General features: G+C 36.8%; 1 protein-coding gene across 1 annotated transcript in view; it reads left to right on the plus strand.

Annotated features, from left to right (window-relative positions):
* The window catches only part of ADGB (androglobin), a 185652-nt gene that overhangs the window by 9530 nt on the left and 151994 nt on the right, over nt 1–24128 (plus strand). Inside the window, exons 2-3 of the mRNA XM_055534699.1 lie at nt 16658–16814; nt 22807–22899. Coding sequence (XP_055390674.1) covers nt 16658–16814; nt 22807–22899 — 250 coding nt within the window. The remainder of the gene's footprint in view (nt 1–16657; nt 16815–22806; nt 22900–24128) is intronic.

Raw genomic sequence — 24128 nt, forward strand, 5'->3', positions numbered from 1 at the left:
TATACATGAAAGACAGAATATGTAGACAAAATATATTTTGTTGCATATGACTTGGCAGAATATATCATAGAATCAAGATTAATTTAACTATATATTATGACTCTAATAACAGGTAATATTGCTATCACAAAGTGATGTTTGGATTTTCCTAAATTTGCCTTTTAAAATTCCCAGGCTTTTCTTTTTATTTCTGTTTAAAAAACAGATTTATTGATATAAATTTGACATCCAATAAATTGCATTGTATTTGACATACATATCTAAAGAATGCATTCTGCTAAATGTGGACGTACATCCACACATATGAAAGCATCAACACAATCAAGATAATGAACAGATCTATGATTTGAAAAGCTTTCCTTGATCTCTTGGTGATTCCTTCCTTCTGTCCTTCCCTATCCTCCATCCCCAGGCAATCACTGTCCTATTTTCGGTCAGTGTCAATTAGTTTGCATTTTCTGGCACTTTATATAAATATAAAGCTCCTTTTGTGTGGCTTCTTTCACTCATCATAATTATTCTGATATTCATTCATGTTATTGGCAACAATTAGTGCAGAATTAACATTATGTCTTTCTTATATATTTCATAGACTACACCAGTGAAGCCATTTGGGTTTGGAGTTTTCTCTGTGGGAACATGTTTAATGCTAAATTCACTTTGTTAATAAATATATACAGGGATATTCAACATCTCCAATCCAATCTATCTCTTTTTACAGAGTATTCTTAGTTTGTATTCTTCAGGAAACTGATCCATTTCATCTAAGTTATCAAATATATGGACATAGAGTTGTTTATAATATTTCATTATTATCTTGTAAATGTCTGTGGGGTTGGCAGTAATGTCCTTTTTTCCATTTCTAATTGGTAGTTTGTATCTTCTCTCTTATATTCCTGATCAATCTGACCAGAGTTTAATCAATCAAAGAACTAGCTTTTTGATTTGCTGATTTTTCTTGATCATTTTGTTGTTTTCTAATTCGATTAACCTGCTTTCATGTTTTTCTGTTAATTTATTTTAGATCTAACTTGCCTACTTCTTCACCATTTCTTAAGGTGGAAATAGTATTTTGCTCCAAGATTTGACTCTTCTCTAACATAGATACTTTGTACTATAAATTTCCCCTATTGCTTTAGTGGCATCCTGTACATTTTAAGGTGTTATATTTTCATTTTTATTCAATCCAGATATTCCATAACTACCTTTTTGATTTATTCTCCAACACATTGCTTAATCACAAATGTTTTATCTACATTCCAAATATCTTCAAAGTTTCCAGGTTTTTAATTTCCATTGGCCAAAGAACATACTTTGTATGACTTGAATTCTTTTAAATTTATTGAGAATTGTTTGATGTATCGGGTTATGGTCTGATTTGACAAATGATATTTTCTTGAAAAGATTATGTGTCTGTTGTGATGAAGTGTTCTATAAATGTCAATTAAGCCAATTTCAATGGGTAGTATTCCATATTCTATATCTTCTACAGCCCTACTGATTTTCAATCAGCTTGTTCTATCAGATATTATGAATGATAGTTCTAATTGCCACTATGTTTATGAATCTATCTTTTGATTCTTATAGGTCTATCTGATTTTGATTCATGTATTAACAAATGTTTAGGTCTACTACATCATCTCAATGAATTTTCTTTTTCTATCATTATGAAATTAAAATTTTCAATCCCTGATAATATTCTCTGTTCTGAAATCCTTTTAAAGCATTTGTTTTTATTAATGTGAACATGTTCTTCCATCTTTTATTATTTGTTTATATATATACAAAGCATTTCTTATAGTAGGATCTTGATTTTTATCTAATGTTATAATCTGTGCCTTTTAATTTTGGTATCTAGACTACTTACATTTAATGTAATTACTAATATTGCTAAGTTGAAGTGTGTTACTCCAACTAAAGTGGACATATGTCTCAGGTTTATTATTTAAATTCTACATTTTATTTTTAACTATTAAGATGAGAAGTTTTAAAGCAGTATTTATAGAGATGCAAAGAAATAGAGGAAAATAATAGAATGGGAAAGAATAGATATCTCTTCAAGAAAAGTACAGATACCAAAGGAACATTTCATGCAAAGATGGGCTCAATAAAGGACAGAAGTGGTATGGACCTAACAGAAGCAAAAGATATTAAGAAATCATGACAATACACAGAAGAAGTATACAAAAAAGATCTTCATGACTCAGATAATCACATTGGTATGATCACTCACCTAGAGCCAGACATCCTGGAATGTGAAGTCAAGTGGGCCTTAGGAAGCATCACTACGAACAAAGCTAGTGGAGGTGATGGAATTCCAGTTGAGCTATTTGAAATCCTGAAAGATGATGCTGTGAAAGTGCCATACTCAATATGTTAGCAAATTTGGAAAACTCAGCAGTGGCCACAGGACTGGAAAAAGTCAGTTTTCATTCCAATCCCAAATAAAGGCAATGCCAAAAAATGCTCAAACTACCGCACAACTGCACTCATCTCACACACTAATAAAGTAATGTCCAAAATTCTCCAAACCAGGCTTCAGCAATACATGAACTGTGAATATCCAGATGTTCAAGCTTGTTTTAGAAAAGGCAGAGGAACCAGAGATCCAATTGCCAACATCTGCTGGATCATTGAAAAAGCAAGAGAGTTCCAGAAAAACATCTATTTCTGCTTTATTGACTATACCAAACCTTTGACTGTGTGGATCACAATAAACTGTGGAAAATGCTGAAAGAGATGGGAATACCAGACCACCTGACCTGTCTCTTGAGAAACCTATATGCAGGTGAGGAAGCAACAGTTAGAACTGGACACGGAACAACAGACTGGTTCCAAATAGGAAAAGGAGTACGTCAAGGCTGTATATTGTCACCCTGCTTATTTAACTTATATGCAGAGTACATCAAGAGAAACGCTATGTTGGATGAAGCACAAGCTGGAATCAAGACTGCCAGGAGAAATATCAATAACCTCAGATATGCAGACGACACCACCCTTATGGCAGAAAGTGAAGAGGAGCTAAAGAGCCTCTTGATGAAAGTGAAAGAGGAGAGTAAAAAACTTGGCTTAAAGCTCAACATTCAGAAAACTAAGATCATGGCATCCAGTCCCATCACTTTGTGACAAATAAATGGGGAAACAGTGGAAACAATTGCTGACTTTATTTTTGGGGGCTCCAAAATCACTGCAGATGGTGGTTGCAGCCATGAAATTAACAGACGTTTACTCCTTGGAAGGAAAGTTATGACCAACCTAGATAGCATATTCAAAAGCAGAGACATTACTTTGCCAACAAAGGTCCGTCAAGTCAAGGCTATGATTTTTCCAGTAGTCATGTATGGAGTAAGAGTTGGACCATAAAGAAAGCTGAGCGCCGAAGAAGTGATGCTCTTGAACTGTGGTGTTGGAGAAGACTCTTGAGAGTCCCTTGGACTGCAAGGAGATCCAACCAGTCCATCCTAAAGGAGATCAGTCCTGGGTGTTCATTGGAAGGACTGATGTTGAAGCTGAAAGTCCAATACTTTGGCCAGAGCTGACTCATTTGAAAAGACCCTGATGCTGGTAAAGATTGAGGGCAGGATGAGAAGGGGACGACAAAGGATGAGATGGTTGGACGGCATCACCAACTCAATGGACATGGGTTTAGGTGGACTCCAGGAGTTGATGATGGACAGGGCGGCCGGGCATGTTATGGTTTATTGAGTCGCAAAGAGTCGGACATGACTGAGCGACTGAACTGAACTGATAAAGATGTATCCACAAATAATATATTGTAAATGTGAATAGAATTCTTTTCTTTAAAATAATATTCCAAATTGATTATAATTGCCAGTGTTTATTGCTTCCTAGAGGCACAATGGCAAAGAATCTGCCTGCAAATGCAGGAGATGCAAGAGACGCGAGTTCAATCCCTGGGTCAGGAAGTTCCCTGGAGGAGGAAATGGCAACTCACTCTAGTATTCTTGCTTGGAAAATTCCATAGACAGAGGAGCCTGGTGCACTACAGTCCATTGGATCACAAAGATATTATATTTTTTTAAATCGGTTTTTAATATAATGGAGACATCATGATACAGAAGTCTTAATTGAAAGAATGCAACTTCCAGATATTATGGAGATTAGCTCAAAAAAAGACATTCATAATTATATTGTGCTCACTTTTGAGTTGTATTGCAATTTCAGTCTTCCTTAAACTTCCTGTCTTATACAGTGGTCTGTTATGAGTAAATGCTAAATAATATGTCTCTAAAAATAAAGCATTTTCTTGGTATAGAGGGCCAAGTCGCCAAAAACTACAAACTAAGGTTCAAGTACCTCAACAAAATCCTTAATGGAGGCAGCCTGCTTACCTTGTGTTTCCCTCCCACCCGATTTCCCATCGGCTTGTGCTACTTGCTCATGTAGATACTCAAGAGTTCGTAATTCTCTAAACCCACGCTGCCATTTCTTGCCTCTGTCTTGTGTGCTGTTTTCCTTTCACAGTGATGTCCTTTCTCCTTTTTCAATCTGGAAAATTTGTAGTTATCTTTCAAGACAGTTTAGATGCTATTTATTGCAGGAAGTTTCTCCTAATTGCCTCATATTGGGCATGTTCTTTACCACCTGTGAATACTTCCATCTCTGCACATACCACATTATTCTGAAATTCTCTGTTTACCTGCTTACCTTACAAAATAAACTCAAGAACATAGATATATATTTACATGTCTGTAACCCCATCATTTAGTGCTTGTCATACAGCAGGTGTTCAATAAATGTGAGTTAAAAATAAATGAACTGTTGGCTGAGATTCCTTTCTCATCCTCAAATAGTGTTTTTTCTAAAATGTTTTTGTCTCCAGTCATGTTTGTTCATTTGATCTTAGCTTTTAAAATTCTGTATTTCCCTTCTGCCCAAAGCATAGTGAGTTTTTCCCTAATGTCAGATCTACTCCTTCTGTTCTCTTCTTAGTTTGGAAGTTTTATATTTTATTTCTTGAAATATCCCTTGCAATAGGCTGAATGTCTGTGCACCCCCAAATTCATCTGTTGAAACCCTTATCCCAGTGTGATGGTATTTGGAGGTGAGGCTTTGGGAAGTAATAAGGTCATAAGTGTGAAGCCCTCATGCTTGGGATTAGTGCCCTTATAAGAAGAGACCAGGGAGTTATCTATCTCTTTGCTCCATATGAGGACACAATGAAGTCAGTCATCTGTAAAACACAAGAAGGCTCTCATCAAAACCTGACCATGCTGGCACCTAGATGTCAGACTTCTAGACTCCAGAACTGTGAAAAATATATTTCTATAGTTTATAAACCACTGATTCTATGGTATGATGTTCAGATCAGATCAGATCAGATCAGTCGCTCAGTCCTGTCCGACTCTTTGCGACCCCATGAATTGCAGCATGCCAGGCTTCCCTGTCTATCACTAACTCCCGGAGTTCACTGAGACTCACGTCCATCGAGTCAGTGATGCCATCCAGCCATCTCATCCTCTGTCATCCCCTTCTCCTCTTGCCCCCAATCCCGCCCAGCATCAGAGTCTTTTCCAATGAGTCAACTCTTCGCATGAGGTGGCCAAAGTACTGGAGTTTCAGCTTTAGCATCATTCCTTCCAAAGAAATCCCAGGGCTGATCTCCTTCAGAATGGACTGGTTGGATCTCCTTGCAGTACAAGGGACTCTCAAGAGTCTTCTCCAACACCACAGTTCAAAAGCATCAATTCTTCGGCACTAAGCCTTCTTCACAGTCCAACTCTCACATCCATACATGACCACAGGAAAAACCATAGCCTTGACTAGACGAACCTTTGTTGGCAAAGTAATGTCTCTGCTTTTGAATATGCTATCTAGGTTGGTCATAACTTTCCTTCCAAGGAGTAAGCATCTTTTAATTTCATGGCTGCAGTCACCATCTACAGTGATTTTGGAGCCCAGAAAAATAAAGTCTAACACTGTTTCCACTGTTTCCCCACCATTTCCCATGAAATGATGGGACCGGATGCCATGATCTTCATTTTCTGAACCTTGAGCTTTAAGCCAACTTTTTCACTCTCCACTTTCACTTTCATCAAGAGGCTTTTGAGTTCCTCTTCACTTTCTGCCATAAGGGTGGTGTCTTCTGCATATCTGAGGTTATTGATATTTCTCCTGGCAATCTTGATTCCAGCTTGTGTTTCTTCCAGTCCAGCATTTCTCATGATGTAATCTGCATATAAGTTAAATAAGCAGAGTGACAATATACAGCCTTGATGTACTCCTTTTCCTATTTGGAACCAGTCTGTTGTTCCATGTCCAGTTCTAACTGTTGATTCCTGACCTGCATACAGATTTCTCAAGAGGCAGATCAGGTGGTCTGGTATTCCCATCTCTTTCAGAATTTTCCACAGTTTATTGTGATCCACACAGTCAAAGGCTTTGGCATAGTCAATAAAGCAGAAATAGATGTTTTTCTGGAACTCTCTTGCTTTTTCCGTGATCCAGCAGATGTTGGCAATTTGGTCTCTGGTTCCTCTGCCTTTTCTAAAACAGGCTTGAACATCAGGAAGTTCACAGTTCACATATTGCTGAAGCCTGGTTTGGAGAATTTTGAGCATTACTTTACTAGTGTGTGAGATGAGTGCAATTGTGTGGTAGTTTGAGCATTCTTTGGCATTGCCTTTCTTTGGGATTGGAATGAAAACTGACTTTTTCCAGTCCTGTGGCCACTGCTGAGTTTTCCAAATTTGCTGGCATATTGAGTGCAGCACTTTCACAGCATCATCTTTTAGGATTTGGAATAACTCAACTGAAATTCTATCACCTCCACTAGCTTTGTTCGTAGTGATGCTTTCTAAGGCCCACTTGACTTCACATTCCAGGATGTCTGGCTCTAGGTCAGTGATCACACCATCATGATTATCTTGGTCGTGAAGATTTTTTTTGTACAGTTCTTTTGTGTATTCTTGCCACCTCTTCTTAATATCTTCTGCTTGTGTTAGGTCCACACCATTTCTGTCATTTATCGAGCCCATCTTTGCATGAACTGTTCCTTTGGTATCTCTGATTTTCTTGAAGAGATCTCTAGTCTTTCCCATTCTGTTGTTTTCCTCTATTTCTTTGCATTGATCACTGAGGAAGGCTTTCTTGTCTCTTTTTGCTATTCTTTGGAACTCTGCATTCAGATGTTTATAGCTTTCCTTTTCTCCTTTGCTTTTCACTTCTCTTCTTTTCACAGCTATTTGTAAGGCCTCCCCAGACAGCCATTTTGCTTTTTTGCATTTCTTTTCCGTGGGGATGGTCTTGATCCCTGTCTCCTGTACAATGTCACGAACCTCATTCCATAGTTCATCAGGCACTCTATCTATCAGATCTAGTCCCTTAAATCTATTTCTCACTTCCACTGTATAATCATAAGGGTTTTGATTTAGGTCATACCTGAATGGTCTAGTGGTTTTCCCTACTTTCTTCAATTTAAGTCTGAATTTGGCAATAAGGAGTTCATGATCTGAGCCACAGTCAGCTCCTGGTCTTGTTTTTGCTGACTGTATAGAGCTTCTCCATCTTTGGCTGCAAAGAATATAATCAGTCTGATTTCGGTGTTGACCATCTGGTGATGTCCATGTATAGAGTCTTCTCTTGTGTTGTTGGAAGAGGGTGCTTGTTATGACCAGTGCATTTTCTTGGCAAAACTCTATTAGTCTTTGCCCTGCTTCATTCCGTATTCCAAGGCCAAATTTGCCTGTTACTCCAGGTGTTTCTTGACTTCCTACTTTTGCATTCCAGTCCCCTATAATCAAAAGGACATCTTTTTGGGGTGTTAGTTCTAAAAGGTGTTGTAGGTCTTCATAGAACTGTTCACCTTCAGCTTCTTCAGCATTACTGGTTGGGGCATAGACTTGGATTACTGTGATATTGAATGGTTTACCTTGGAAATGAACAGAGATCATTCTGTCGTTTTTGAGATTGCATCCAAGTACTGCATTTCAGACTCTTTTGTTGACCATGATGGCTACTCCATTTCTTCTGAGGGATTCCTGCCCGCAGTAGTAGATATAATGGTCATCTGAGTTAAATTCACCCATTCCAGTCCATTTGAGTTCGCTGATTCCTAGAATGTCGACATTCAGTCTTGCCATCTCTTGTTTGACCACTTCCAATTTGCCTTGATTCATGGACCTGACATTCCAGGTTCCTATGTAATATTGCTCTTTACAGCATCAGACCTTGCTTCTATCACCAGTCACATCCACAGCTGGGTATTGTTTTTGCTTTGGCTCCATCCCTTCATTCTTTCTGGAGTCATTTCTCCACTGATCTCCAGTAGCATATTGGGCCCCTACTGACCTGGGGAGTTCCTCTTTCAGTATCCTATCATTTTGCCTTTTCATACTGTTCTGACAGAATGTGATCCATTGGAGAAGGGAATGGCAAACCACTTCAGTATTCTTGCCTTGAGAACCCCATGAACAGTATGAAAAGGCAAATGGTATGATGTTATAGCAGCCCAAATTGACTAAGACATTACTCAGTTTGTTGGTTTTTTTTTTTTTTTTCCTCTACACTGCATGGCGTGTAGGATTTTAATTCCCTTACCAGGGGAAAGGCAGAGTCCTAACCACTGGACCTCTGGGGAAATCCCAATAATCCTTGATCTTTTAAAATACAGTCATTTTTAAGTATTTTCCTACAAAGTCCACAGTTAGTATTATTCCTAAAGAAAATTCAGGCACACTGGTGTCTGTCAGAATTCCCTCCCTTTCCCATCTCTTTTATTTTGGATACTTTCAAAAGCATTAAGTTGTTACTATCATTATTTGTTTACAGGAAATAACTTTTAAAATTTTGTTTTTATATTACTAACTGTATGCATTTTATTTTCATTTTATTTTAAAGTTATGTAAAATCAAGTCTGTAATGAAAGTATATTGAAAGATCTCAGCTCTTATACAAAATATATTCAGATAAGTTTAACTTTCATCCTAATCACATCTACCTTCCATCCTTATATGAAGTAATTATCACAGTGGCCTTTATTGTTTAGGCTTCCATCATTGTTTTTTAATGATAGCAGATAAATATATGAATATGTGTTATGTATCCTCATTTCTTTCATTAAATAAATAGTAACATACCATCAAAAAATAAATTTTACCAAAACGTTACAGTGATTCATTTATTTACTGTTGCAAACTTGTATTCCACACTTTAGTTCTAGATTCATGTCTACTTTCCTGAAGATAAATCCTTCATTATTTTTTTTGAGGAGGGGGGAAGAATCTGTTATGGTAAATTCACATTTTAAAAATATTTTTATCTAATTTAAAATAAATGTTTCTCTCTTGCTTTTGACTAAGAGCTTAATTGGGTCTTAATTCCAAAGTTGACAGTTATTTCACCTCAGCTTAGAAGACATCACTTCACTGCTTTATATTGTCTACTATTTGCTGTCAATTTGATTGTACTTTATTTTCAGGTAACTGCTCAATTCTTCAGATTCTCATTTTCAGCATTGGCCTATAATTTCCAGCTGATAAACCTAGATTCAGAAGTCCATCTCCTGACTTCTCTCTTGTGCTTTGTTATTGGTTGATGTGTTTTTTCCAATCTGAAGACATGTCTTTCTCAATTCTGAGCATTTTTCAGCAGTAATATCATAAAATATTTCTCCTAAACACCCTCCCTCACCCCCCACCATTTTAACCATTTCATCCTTCTGAGAATGATCTACTTGTCATTTCACATTTTCTCTTTATCTATCTATGCAAGAACTAGATTTGTTTTCAAATTTTACCTTCTAAATCATTAGTCCTCTTCAGCTTTATTTAGTCTACTCTTTCAATATCTGAAGTTTTCATTACTAAAATTTTCCAATGTCTATTTTTTATATTGGTCTTATTTTTTGCTTGCTTGTTTAGTATCTTCTTGCTCTCATTGTAAAGCAGAAACATTTCTTCCTTTATCTCTTTGGTAACTCTAAATATATTCATTTTAAATATCGTTTAAATCTGTTATAGTATTTATCTTTCCTTGAGTGTGATTTCCTGACTGTCCTTTGAGTTTTAAGTTTCCTTCTTTCTTTCTTTTTTTCTTTTTTTTTGCTTTGTAATGTTCATATTTTGTAGATATTTTAAGCTCATGCATGCTATTTTCTGCCATTAGGTTTGGATGGTTTTTAGGATGAGTCTCTTCCTACCCATTCTGACATTCTACAAGGATGCTCTAGTGAAAAGGACAGGCTAGTTGCTACATTATTAAACTACTTTCCATCATGTTTTTACAACACCCTTGCTTCCAGTCAAGTCTTTCCAAGGGGAGACTTTTCTCCCATGCATGATGTGCTATTCCTAGTACCCCATCCATAGAGGTAGAGAGCCACTCCATCCCCATTTTTTCCCTTTTGGCCAGCCTATTTCCTTGTGGAATCACAGGAAATTGATGTATTGCCTCTTACACCATAAACTGTAGAGGAGTTATTCCAGACTTAGTTCAAAGCTAGGAGCTCATGAATACTCTAGCCACTTGCGCCTGCATGCTCAATTGCTTGGTTGTGTCCGATTCTTTGTAACCCTATGGGCTGTCGCCCACCAGGTTCCTCTGTCCATGGGATTCTCTAGACAAGAATACTGGAGTGGGTTGTCATTTCCTCCTCCAGCAGATCTTCCTGACCCAGGGATTGAACCCATGTCTTCTGCATTGGCGGACATGTTCTTTACCCCTGAGCCAACAGGGAAGCCCACTCTAGCCACTTGCTCATTCAAGAAGCCTATTTCTGGTCTCCTGACATTTGCAGGGTGAATTCAGCTTTTTTTCCAAAATAAACTTTTAAGCTTACTCAATTCCAGTTCCCAGTACCTGCTCTTGGATTACACTATTCCAGCCCCCAAACCACCACTAGAAGTTATTTCTGTAATTAGACCATTAACTTTTTTAAAAAATTGAGGTATGACTGACATATAATATTATATTAGTTTCAGCTATGAACATTATGATTTGATATTTGTATACATTGTGAACGATCACCACAATAAGTCTAGTTAACATGTCATAGTACGTAGCTGCACGTATTTTTCCTTGTGACGTGAATTTTTAAGATCTACTGTGTTAGTAACTTTCAAAGCTACAGCAGTGTATTATTAACTACAGTCACTATGTTAATTCTTACATGGTTGTGACATTTAATTTTTTTAGAAAGTTTGGACGTTTTGATCATTTACATCCATTTTGCCCATCCCTCATGCCCTGTCTCTGGCAACCAGCCACTCACATTTTTAATATAACTTTCAATCATGATCAGTTCATTTTAGTAATGAAATATATAATTATTTTAACACCTTTGTATGTGTTGCCCACTTTATATATCATTTTCACATCAGATGTCTGACTTGGATTTCTGTTGTAAATTTGCTTCTTTTGTGTTGGCTCTCTTTTCCCCAGGAGAACCTTTACATTTTGTATTTCTGCTCTGGAAACCAGTCCCTTGCCTGACGTTCTAGAATTTTCTTCCCTCTAAACATTGGTTTCTTTTGGAATATCATTTGGAATATATATAGGGTCCCAAAGAGTCAGACACGACTGAGTGTCTGAGCATGTTTTATATTATAAACAATCCTTGTTGACTTTTACTAATTTATTTTTTAAAACAATACATTTCCACAGATATGTTTTGTTTATAAATTGCTAGCCTCTCCTAAAAGGGTCAGGATGGTTCACTTATCTCAATAGCATATTTAGATTAACTGTTTAGAAGAAAGCATTTAGTCATATAACTAGAGAAAATAATTACCTTCAAAATCTTTTATACAACTTGTAATTCTAGTGAATTAAATCATATACTGCTGCTAAGTTGCTTCAGTCGTGCCCAACTCTGCGACCCCAGAGACGCCAGCCTACCAGGCTCCCCTGTCCCTGGGATTCTCCAGGCAAGAACACTGGAGTGGGTTGCCATTGCCTTTTCCAATGCATGAAAGTGAAAAGTGAAAGTGAAGTCGCTCAGTCGTGTCCGACTCCTAGCGACCCCATGGACTGCAGCCCACCAGGCTCCTCCGTCCATGGGATTTTCCAGGCAAGAGTACTGGAGTGGGGTGCCATTGCCTTCTCCGAATCATATACTAGTATTGGGTATATTGTTATATGAATAGAGTAACCCTGCATATACCCCTGATTTTTTCAGGGGCAGGTTTGATTTCTTTGCATGTTTCAATTGTTTTTAATTTATTTCCCAAAAGTATCAGTTCCTAAATCTTCAGAAGTCCTGGGTTACTTCTGTGTTTAAGGATTATCTTATTCTCAGAAATGATGAAATCAGGAATAATGGGCTTTGAATATTTTAAAGGATCCCAACTATGCTAGAGCAGTAGGTACATTCTGGCAATGATATTCAAAGGCGCACTGTGCTGAAAGTTTCAAAAGCAACAATTGTATGCGATCATTCAAAGCCTATGGTATATTTGACATTGGGCTGTATTTGACCACTGCTTGTACTGTGTGTTTAGCACAATAGGGGAGCTGCTGAGCTGGTATAAAATATCTCTAATGAGATTCTTTCTAAGTGATCTTTAATATAGATGGAAATAAATTTGACATGTTACAAGGAAAGTAGGCCAATTAGTGACAAGGCTTAACCGCTTATGGGAGGGAGCCAGTATATATTTACTTACACTTGACAGAATGGAAAGGAAAGCAAAATGTAGTCTCAATAGAACAGTTATTTTTTTAATTAAATCTTCCTTTTACAAAATGAGTTTTTAGGGTTTTTGAATTTCTTAAATGAGGTAATTTTAATGGATAAAAAATTGCTAATTTCTTTATATCTGTAAGGTTGTACCAACATTGAGTAAAACAGGTACTATAATGCACTAATTTATACCTTGATTTTTAAAAATTAATATTGTGAAAAATTGCCCCTTTTCCCTGATAACTATCATAGTCATCCTTTTCATATTTTCTTACATGCTACCTAGAACCACCCCTTTACAATGTATGTATTATCAGACTTTCTTGTCCAGCAAGATGGTGGATTCCAATTTATAAAAATAATAATACCTAGAAACACATACATAAAGAAATACAAATGTTCAGGATCCAGAAATAAGAAGGGAACTGAAAGTCAGAATGATGGCTGGATTGCCAGGGAAGGCTTATCAGTTTATGAAAGTGGAACCTTTTGTTTAAAAAGATATAAGGTAAGATCTTGATCCCCAGAGGAAAGGAAACACTCCCACCTTAGATAAAGGCATGGCTTCCCAGTTTAATTCTCTATAAGAAGGTGAATGAGAAAATCCACCCAAGCACAGAGAGACTGATATAGAGAACTAGTGCTGATTGCTAACTTTAACTAACATAAAGAGTGGGTTCATCTGCATCATCCCAAATTGCAGATAGTGACTGCAGCCATGACATTAAAAGATGCTTGCTCTTTGGAAGAAACGCTATGACAAAACTAGGTAGTTTATTAAAAAGCAGAAACAACACTTTGCTGACAAAGGTCTGTCTAGTCAAAACTATGGTTTTTCCAGTAGTCATGTACAGGTGTGACAGTTGGACCTTAAAGAAGGATGAATGCCAAGGAATTGATGCTTTCAGATTGCTGGGCTGGAGAAGACTCTTGAGAGTTCCTTGGACTGCTAGGCGATCAAACCAGTCAATCCTAAAAGAAATCAGTCCTGAATACTCATTGGAAGGACTGATGCTGACGCTAAAGCTCCAATACTCTGGTCACCTTATGTGAAGAGCCAATTCACTGGAAAAAACCCTGATGCTGGGAAAGATTGAGGGCAAGATGAGAAGTGGGCAACAGAGTATGAGATGGTTGGATGGTATCATCAACTCAATGGACATGAGGCTGAGAAAACTCCAGAAGACAGTGAGGACAGGGAAGCCTGGTGTGCTGCAGTCCGTGGAAGTGCTGAGTTGGATATGACTTAGCAACTGAACAACAACCACACGCACTCACTGCTTTTCTCAGTTTTCTGTTTGTTTGTATTTTTTTTCTTCTCTTTGTACATGGAGTACTAGGGCAGGTACACAGCTGCAGTAACTGATAGAATATTGGAATGTTTTTATATTGATTGGTGAGTAGCCTTAACAATAACCTCACCCATAGCCCTGATCCCCAGACTTCTCTGATTCTTGCCCTGGGTCCCTGTCCCACCTGTGGGCTTTATGTCCCCCACTCTAGTACTTAAAGAATAAATGTCTGTCGGAGCTGCTGGCTTTGAAGACCCTGATCCAGCATTGCAGAGATCATCTGTTTAGATCAGTTAATGCTCATTTCCTTCCCAATTGTTAGGCATTTTGAATAGCATCCCTGAGAGTGCCTCTTTTTTGTGTATGATTTGGTAATTTCACCAAGTTTTAAAATGTTAGATATCATTTAAATGCTAATGATTCTCAAATTTTCACTTTTACTTTCTTTCTCCCAAACTTCAGAATGCTAATCTACCTACCTATTCAGCATCTCCATGGATGTATGATAAACATCTACAATGCAACTCATTCAAAAGTGAAATATTGCTTGATTTCCTACCCCAGTTTTGTCCCATCCCATAGACTTTTGTCTTTCAGGAAATATCAATTCAGTCAGCTTGCTCTACCTTTAAAATACACACTAGGGACTATTTCTTGCCTCCTTTACTGTTACCAACCTGGTCCAAACCACGACCAGCTCTTACCTGTTAGAGTGCCTTCCAAGTTGTCTCTCTCATCTCCTTTAGTCTTTTCTGAACATAGCTACAAGAGTGATTAGAAAATTTCAGTCATGTCATGTCATACCCCTGTTGAAAGCCCTCCTTTGGTTTCCTGCCTCACTCAGACTAAAAACCCTTGTACTTCCCTTTGCTTGGATCCCCATTATTATCTTTGCCCCACCTGTTACCTCTCAGAAACCTTCTCTTTCTAAACCCCTCTTTGGTCACACTGATTTCATTATTCTTCAAATAAACTGAGATGCTTTTTGCATCTAGAATACTCTTCCTTGTTTGTGGAACATTCTTCCCATAGGTATCCACATAGCTTGATCCTTTATTTTCTTTCACTATTTACTTAAACATTATAAAATAGAGACTTTACATAACCACCATATTAAAAATTGTGCAAGTTAACTCTTCAGGTCCCCTTTCCTATTTTATAATTCTTTTTAGTGTTTTTCACTTTATACTAATACTATTTATTTTACTCAGTTTACACTGTTTATTATGTGTCTCCACTGCTAGAGCCTGAACTCAATAAGAGTAGAGATTGAAGTCTGGTTTGTTCACTACTTATCCCAGGGTCCAGAGCAGGGTTCCAGCCTCACAAGTAGCTAAAACTCAAATAGTTAAAGAGATGCCTTTTTTAGATTTTACAATTCATTAAAATGTAGAAAAAGCAAAACCAGAGGTTTAGAGATAGGAAAACTCCAGTATACTAATGGTGAGAGTATAAGTCCAACTTTCCTGTAGAAAATTAGTCAAAATATACATCACAAATTTTCAACATGCAAGTATTTTGATGCAGTAAGTTTCCTTATTAAAATTTGTCCTAACGAAATGATAATGTGTGCAAAGATTTGGCAAAAGGGCAGCCATCACAGTCTCGCTTATAATTGGGAATAATTTAAAAATTAAAAGCTTCAAATTTCCAAATATAGAAAGTTAGTTAAATGAAAGACAATATATCATACAACGGAATATTATGCAATCATTAAATTAGTATATAGAGATGTAAACACTTATTTGCATGGAAACTATCAACAGTGTACTGATAAGTGGAAAAAAGCAATCTATAAAAGAGAACATTGATGAATAATGTCATTTTTTAAAGAAAGATGTATATCCTTGTACATTAATCTGAGGGGATGAATAATTTTTAATGATGTGGTTTCTAGAATGATGTGAGTATGCCTTTCTTATTTATCTGATTTGTATTTCTAAATTTTCTTTTAAAATGATGACCATAGTGGACTTTTTATATTGGGAAAAACCCAAATTGTAATTGTACTCTTCTTCAGAAAGCTATTACTATAGCTAACGTATTACTATTATACAAGTAAAGGATTTTGGGGGGGGATGAATTATATATAAAAATTCCCCTTGATATACTTCCCTGATGGCTCAGTCAATAAAGAATCTGCCTGCCAATGCAGGAGATCTGTGTTCAGTCCCTGGGTTGGGATGCTTACCTGGAGAAGGAAATGGCAACTCACTCCAGGATTCTTGCCTAGGAAATCCCATGGACAGAGGAGCCTGGTGGGCTATAGTCTATGGGGTTGCAAGAGTCAGACATGACTTAGCAACTAAACCACCACCATTCCCCTTCATTGTTATTCCCCTTCTATGTTGATAATAAATGTCCTGCCTCAGAACGTAAGGACTTGTTCAGTTGCTAAGTCGTATCTGACTCTGCAACCCCATGGACTGCAGCACACCAGGCTCCCCTGTCCTTCTCTGTCTCCTGGAGTTTGCTCAAATTCATGTCCATTGAGTCAGTGATGCTATACAGGAGCTAATGCTCAAAATTTGCTTACAGAATAATCTCTTTGTGGTATTTCAGTCTTTAAAACCTTAACATGTAGAAGCTGTCTATCTACAGGCATGACCATTAAAAAGTATGTTTAATGTGTTTGCTAATAAGATAATTAAATTTATTTCATGAAATTATCTAGTATTTTACCTCAGAGATTTGAATTCAAACCCCCTCCCCTCTCTGTCTCTAGTCAGTACGCTTTTGGAAGTAACGTACAACCATCTGAGCAGAAGAAGGGGAAATTTCCAATCTGGCCAGAATGGAGCGAAGCAGACATAAATGCCGAGAAGTGGGATGCAGGCAAAGGTGCAAAAGAAAAGGACAAGTTGGGGAAGAGCCCTGTACTTGTAAGTAGGCTTGAATGTGGCTAGACTTCAGTTTGGTTTTTGATCGTAAGTGGAATAGGATTTGTTAACGTGTGCGTGTGCTCACTCTTCTCCACAGCCTCCAGTGAAAAGAGAAATTTTGTCTTTGTCCACCATGACTCCACTCATCCTACCTTGTCTCTCCAGGTCTTTAGTCCTGAGCTTTGGTGAATTGCATTTAAGTAAATGGGAGGAGAGAAATGACCAAAAATTCATAAGAATGAAAGAAATAGAATAAGCTAGCTAGTAGATTTCAAGAGACTTGGGAACCAGGTATTTAGAGATGTTGGTTTAGGAAATGAGAAGCCCTCACAAAATTGTGAGCTGTTATTTAGAGATTATAGGGAAGATAAATTTTTAAGAGATGCTACAAGGTAAAAATTGAATCCCTCTTATATCTGTACCCCAAGATATTTTGGTTAAAATCTCTGTCACTCTTCATTTACCTGTGACTTTTTATAAAAGATTTTTTTTAATATGGATCATTTTTAAAGTCTTTATTGATTTTGTTTCAATATTGCTTCTGTTTTATTTTTTGCTTTTTTTGACCACGAGACGTGGGATCTTAGCTCCCCAACCAGGGATCAAACCTGTACCCCGTGCATTAGAAGGCAGTGTCTTAACCCCTGATCACCAGTAAAGTTCCTACCTGTGACTTTCAAACATGGTGCATCCCTGAGATTGGAGCTGAGAATTGAGTTCCTACAGTTCCCAGTTAAATTGCTTACTTAAGAATATTTATTTCCAAAAACCTCTTTGTAGAAAATACTAGTCTGGGTTTCATTTAAAATATGGCCCATTTATTTGATGCAGTAATTCATTCAATAGAAGTACTTTTAGAACACAGCACAATTTTCAAGACACAAAACTGCCGTAATGGCTAGGTTGAACTCTATTGTCTTTATTTGCAAAGAACTCTCAGAAATGGTACTTAATAGCATTTACATTTTGTGCACAAAGTGCAGAATCACAAACTGCATGATTCATATCAGTAATTTGTTTACATAAAAGGCAGTAAATATAATTAATTGCTGACATTGTTAGCATTTGAACAATTTCAAATAACAATATGTGAGACAATGTATTCTTTGTACCATACCTAAAGTAATTATGAAATGTTTAGATGCATGGGACTTTTGAACTCTCTGGTTCAAATGAAAATGGTCATGTTTTACATATTTTAATAGAAATTCAGATCTTATAGGGATTGTTTGGGAATTCTCATCAGCAAATAGATTTTGCAAATTCTCAGTTGAGCAGCTGAGCACTGGAAAAGATTCAGGGATAAGTCATTCTAAATTATAAAGAAGCAATGGGGAAGAGAAGAACAGAGTACCTGAAAACTCTGAAATAGGAAATGAGATACAAAATAATATTTTAAGGACCTTACAATAAAAGCATGCTTTTATCAGATGATTATGAAAAGTTCTCACAAATCTCTGGAAGGTCAGGTATCGAATTCTGGAACTTTTCAATGATATTGAAACAAGGGTAAGTCTATTGGAAGAAAATTTATCGGAAGAAAATCATTGAGACTGGAGTGGTAATAAGTGTGCTGGTCACTTGATGTTCATTTTATTTGGGGGTAACACATAGGACTATTGCTGGATACTGTATGAAACTGCATGCTTTGGGAAGCACTCCCCTCATACTACTGCTGTGAATAGAGGCTGTTCCACTGGAACTTGACATTTCAGAACCTAGCCAATACCACATTCTTCCAATGCAACTTTCAGAAGATAGGAAAGCACAGCTCAAATCCCGGTTGTTATGGCAATGCAAAGAGGTGCCATCCGAGGTAGAACCCTGCTTCCCACCCCCAGTTCTGTTCCAGAAGCTCAGCATTCATGGCTCAGGGAGCAACAATTTCTCCACTGGAGTGAGTCCTGGACACTCCAAGCCTTGTGATTGCATTTCTATAATATGGTGGCACATAAACTCATTCCAATCCTAAAGAAAGACAATGCCAAAGAATGCTCAAACTACCGCATAATGGCACTCATCTCACATGCTAGGAAAGTAGTGCCCAAAATTCTCCAAGCCAGGCTTCAGCAATACATGAACTGTGAATTTCCAGATGTTCAAGCTTGTTTTAGAAAAGGCAGAGGAACCAGAGATCAAATTGCCAACATCCACTGGATCATCGAAAAAGCAAGAGAGTTCCAGAAAGACATCTATTTCTGCTTTATTGGCTATGCCAAAGCCTTTGACTGTGTTGATCACAATAAACTGTGAAAAATTCTTCAAGAGATGGGAATACCAGACCACCTGACCTGCCTCTTGAGAAACCTGTATACAGGTCAGGAAGCCATAGTTAGAACTGGACATGGAACAACAGACTGGTTCCAGATAGGAAAAGGAGTACTTCAAGGCTGTATATTGTCACCCTGCTTATTTAACTTTTAAGTAAAGTACATCATGAGAAACACTGGGCTGGATGAAGCACAAGCTAGAATCAAGATTGCCATATGCAGATGACACCACCCTTATGGCAGAAAGTGAAGAACTAAAGAGCCTCTTGATGAAAGTGAAAGAGGAGAGTGAGAAAGTTGGCTTAAAGCTCAACATTCAGAAAACTAGGATCATGGCATCCAGTCCCATCACTTCATGGCAATTATATAGGGAAACTGGAAACAATGGCTGACTTTATTTTGGGGGGATCCAAAATCACTGCAGATGGTGATTGCAGTAATTGCCATGAAATTAAAAGACGGTTAATCCTTGGAAGGAAAGTCATGACCAACCTAGACAGCATATTAGAAAGCAAAGTCATTACTTTGTCAACAAAGGTCTGTCTAGACAAGGCTATGGTTTTTCCAGTAGTCATGTATGGATGTGAGAGTTGGACTATGAAGAAAGCTGAGCACCAAAGAATTGATACTTTTGAACTGTGATGTTGGAGAAGACTCTTGAGAGTCCCTTGAACTGCAAGCAGATCCAACCAGTCCATCCTAAAGGAGATCAGTCCTGGGTGTTGTTTAGAAGGACTGATGTTGAAGCTGAAACTGCAATACTTTGGCCACCTGATGCGAGAGCTGACTCTTTTGAAAAGACCCTGATGCTGGGAAAAATTGAGGGCAGGAGGAGAAGGGGATGACAGAGAATGAGATGGTTGGATGGCATCACCAACTCAGTGGACATGAGTTTGAGTAAACTCTGGGAGTTGGTGATGGACAGGGAGGCCTGGAGTGCTGCAGTTCATGGGGTCTCAAACAGTTGGACATGACTGAGCGACTGAACTGAGCTAAACTCTTACAGGTTTTACCGGAAGAAACTGCCTTTTACATATGACCCTGGCAGTTCTCCTTGGAACGTTACAGAAGGCCACTTCTTGAAATGTGAGGCTGGTGATCAGGAGATTGGTATCAGATGAGCTGACCATTTCCTGTAAGTCCAGAGTTAGGTCTCAGTTCCTCACCTAAGTGATGGCAAAGAAAGGATATGGTGAGTGAAACAAATGAAGAACTATATGATAAAGTACTGTAAGGTAGATGTAAGAAACATACCTAAAGCAACATGACAAGAAAAGAGTACCATTAACAAGAGGAGAGGCTCAAATCCTGGAGAAAAGGGAATCATAATGAGATGAGCCCCACTAATTTCTTCCTCAAAGTCATTTATTAAGTCAAGGTATGGAAAGTAGAGACCAAGAAGAAAGTAGTGGCCTGGAGCTTGTGTCAGTTTTTCTGGGTTGAAGTGAAGTAGGATATTGTCTGAAGCTGCCAAAGCAGACCTTTAACCCAGATCCCAGGGGTAACTATGGAGACATGATCTGAAAATTTTGCATACATTATCTTGAGACATCTATGTACCTCATAAGCTATGAATGTGAAGCGTTTGCTGCAGAGCAAATGAATAAAAAACAGCAGTGTGGAAGTTAAATAACTGAGAAAAAATTTCATAATGATAGCTAGAGATTGGAATTTCATGTACACCAAGTTGGCTTGATAAACACTCCAGACTTTCCGTTAGTGCCCCAGCATGGCTACAGCATTCCATGATGAGTAAGTATGAACAAAAGTACACTAGCCTTGCCAAAGCCTAAGACCCAATGTTGACTAGGTCAAATTTATCTTGCACTCTGTCAGAAGGGAATAAAATCCTCCTCTTGGGAGGAAGACATCACCATTTAGAACCTGTATATATTTTTATATCCAGTATATAGTGTACACTCAAAATTTACCAGACAGGAAGAGAAACAGAACCAAGTGACTAAAAATCAAGAGGAAAAAACAGATAATAGAGACAGATTTAGAAGGAACTCTGAGAATTTTCAGATAGGGCACTTTAAAATTTCTAAGTTAATACTTTTAGGGAATAAAAGCAATGTGAGGGAACCCCAGAAGTCTAGTACTTCTCTTGGAAAAACATCAGTCTATCTTTTAAACTCATTCTTCTATCATTTTGACTAGATGTCGGAGTTGCCTTTGTCTTCATTTGAATTATTCCAGTATTGTTAAATGTGACAATAAACCATATGCTTCAGATACACAGAAATTTATTAGGTTTAACTCTCCGACAATGTCCTCAAATACAACCTATTTCTCAAGACACATGAGTGTTAAGGTAAACATATAATGAAAATCAAAACAGTATTTATTTGATCCGTCCCCATTAACTGAGGGGAAGTTTACTCTCTGCCTCCACCACAGATATATTATGTTGCTGCAGCATCTTGTTTGTACTCCTAGAAATTTTCATATCTTTATTTTTCATAAAAATCTCAATAAATCTTTATTTCTCATAAAGATCTCCCATCACCTACCACCTCATGAGTCATGAGAATTTTCACATAGCAGTTACTTGAAGTGTCTCTAACTTACTAGACTTCTTGCATTTGGGCACCATTCTTTCTCCAGAATTCACCAATTGATCCATTGTTGGGTGTCAAAAACTAATGAATTAATTGCCTTTTGTGCATTTGTTCCAGAAAAATGGAAACTTACATTCACACAAAAAACAATAACCTGTACACAGTGATCATTGCAGCTTTATTAGTAACAGCCTGAAACTGGAAACAGCTCAGATGTCCTTCAGTGGGCAGATGGTAAATGAAGAAATATCTGTAGCATGAAATATTACTCGGCAATAAACAACCAACTATTGACACATGCAAAAATTTGAATGGATTGAATCTCCAGGGAATTAGGCAGAGAAATAAAATAAATCCAAAGGGTTACAGACTATATGGTTCTATTCATATAACATTACTGAAATAACAAAATTATAAAAGTCAAGACTAAACTAGCAATTGCCAACTGGTATGGATTAAACACAGACTGGGGAGTTTGAGGGTCCCTGTGGCTATACAAAAGTATAACGAGGCTCCTTGTGCTGGTGAAACTGTTCTGTTGTCTGTGTCAGTGTCAATATCCTGATTGTGTACTACAATTTTTTAAGGGGTTACTACTGGAGAAATTGGATGGAGAATCAAGGAACTCTCTGTATCATTTCATACAATGGTTTATGAATCCTGATTACACCAAAATAACAAGTTTAATTAAAATGATCAATAAATCAAAGTCAGGTCAAAGGTACAAATTTCATTTACATGCAATCCTTTTTATGATTCTAACCATTGAAAAATAAGTAAATATTTTTTAAATCTTCTTTACTTAGATTAAAAAACCAATATTTTCAGTGGAAAAAATGGCCTTACTGGCCCATTCAAAATTGTCTCCCTACCATACCTAATTCACACTCCAAAGCAGCTCATGCTTGTTCAGACTACTTCCTCTGCAATCAAAATGCTATTTAATAATCAAGGTTTCATTAATTAATTACAGCAATGTTAATTCAATATTCTCTAAGTACTTTATGAACTACCTGTGAGAACAGTCACACAAATTCCTCTATAAATTCTTCTTTATTGTTCAGGTTCATTTGATATATTCATTTTTATTGGGATAGAGTTGGTTTTATTTTAATAAAACTATAATATAGAGAAAAAAACGTAACACATTTTTTTATGTAGCATTTTTTTGAAGACCCTGAAGGAAAAATTGAGTTACCATCATCATTGAAAATTTATTCCTGGAAACGTCCACAGGATTTTTTAATCAATCGGGTAAGAGATAATTTTACTATTAAACAAAATTTGTATTAGTTATGAGATATAATATCCTAGTTTTGAAAATTTGAATTTTAAAAACAATTTAAGGTAGTTTTCCTGTGGTATCTAGTAAGAAAAAGTAATTACTTTTTGGCATTTAAATTAGAAATAAATATTTATCAATATAGTTTGTACCGGTTTCCAAAAGAATATTGACATTTTGTTTAAGGCCTCAAGTTTCCTTCTTCTCTGCATGATGTCAAATTATAACCTAAAATGTTGCACAAAGTTTTTCCTTAAATCCTGACACACTTTCTCCTCTCTGCTTCTTATGTAAAGGTCTTTCTAGGTTAGAGTTCATTAGCATTAATTTTCCAGTCCAAGAGACTAACACTTGGATTTCTCTCTTCCAGGAATTTTTTAAGCATTTTGCAAGGACCACTTTCATATCTGAACTCCATTTGTTGTTGTTGTTTTTTACCTATGTGGACATCACCCAAGAAAACTTCATTTTAAATAGCACTTCATTTTAAATAGTGCTTATATACATTAAAGCTTTAGACAACATTGATCTATCTTCCTAATTAATAGCTATGTTAGTTTGAATATATTTGGTATTTTTAAGGGCTTAATTATCACTAATGTCTTTTTCCCCATCTCCCACTTTCATTTAATGCATAGGAAACTAGTAGGCTAAATTAGGTACTTAATGCTCATCAAAAGATTAAAATGGAGCAGATTCTTCTGTGATTATGGAATTCATTGCATCTCTGCTTCTATGCAAAGTGATTTTATTCCTAAGAGTTTTAGCGTTTAGAAGCACTGCTACTAATGAAGAAAATACAATTTATCCATCATATTTTCAATTATTGTTATTAGTTAAGAAAGTCAGAAACACTAAATCTTAAATATTTATTCAAATGAGAAAATAACAAAGTACATCTTTGTCCATCAGAGTACTTTTTCAATGCCTGTCTGTAAAACACTTTAAATAAAATAAATCTAATTTATACAAACCATATTTTTAAATTAGTTATATTGTTAGGTGACTTTGAAATGAAGAATGCAAATTCTGTGATGTTAATACAATTCACTTAATATGTATGTATTATTAATAAGACTCAGGCTCTACTCACTCTAAGTACAGAATTTACATTCCAAGCAAATGAAGAATATAAATTCCATGAAGTGAGAGTGTTATAAGTTTGGATAAGTAGGAAAGTTTTCTACCTTTTTAGCATACC

The sequence above is a fragment of the Bubalus kerabau genome, chromosome 9, assembly GCF_029407905.1.
Source record: "Bubalus kerabau isolate K-KA32 ecotype Philippines breed swamp buffalo chromosome 9, PCC_UOA_SB_1v2, whole genome shotgun sequence".
In the NCBI taxonomy this organism is placed as follows: Eukaryota; Metazoa; Chordata; class Mammalia; order Artiodactyla; family Bovidae; genus Bubalus; species Bubalus kerabau.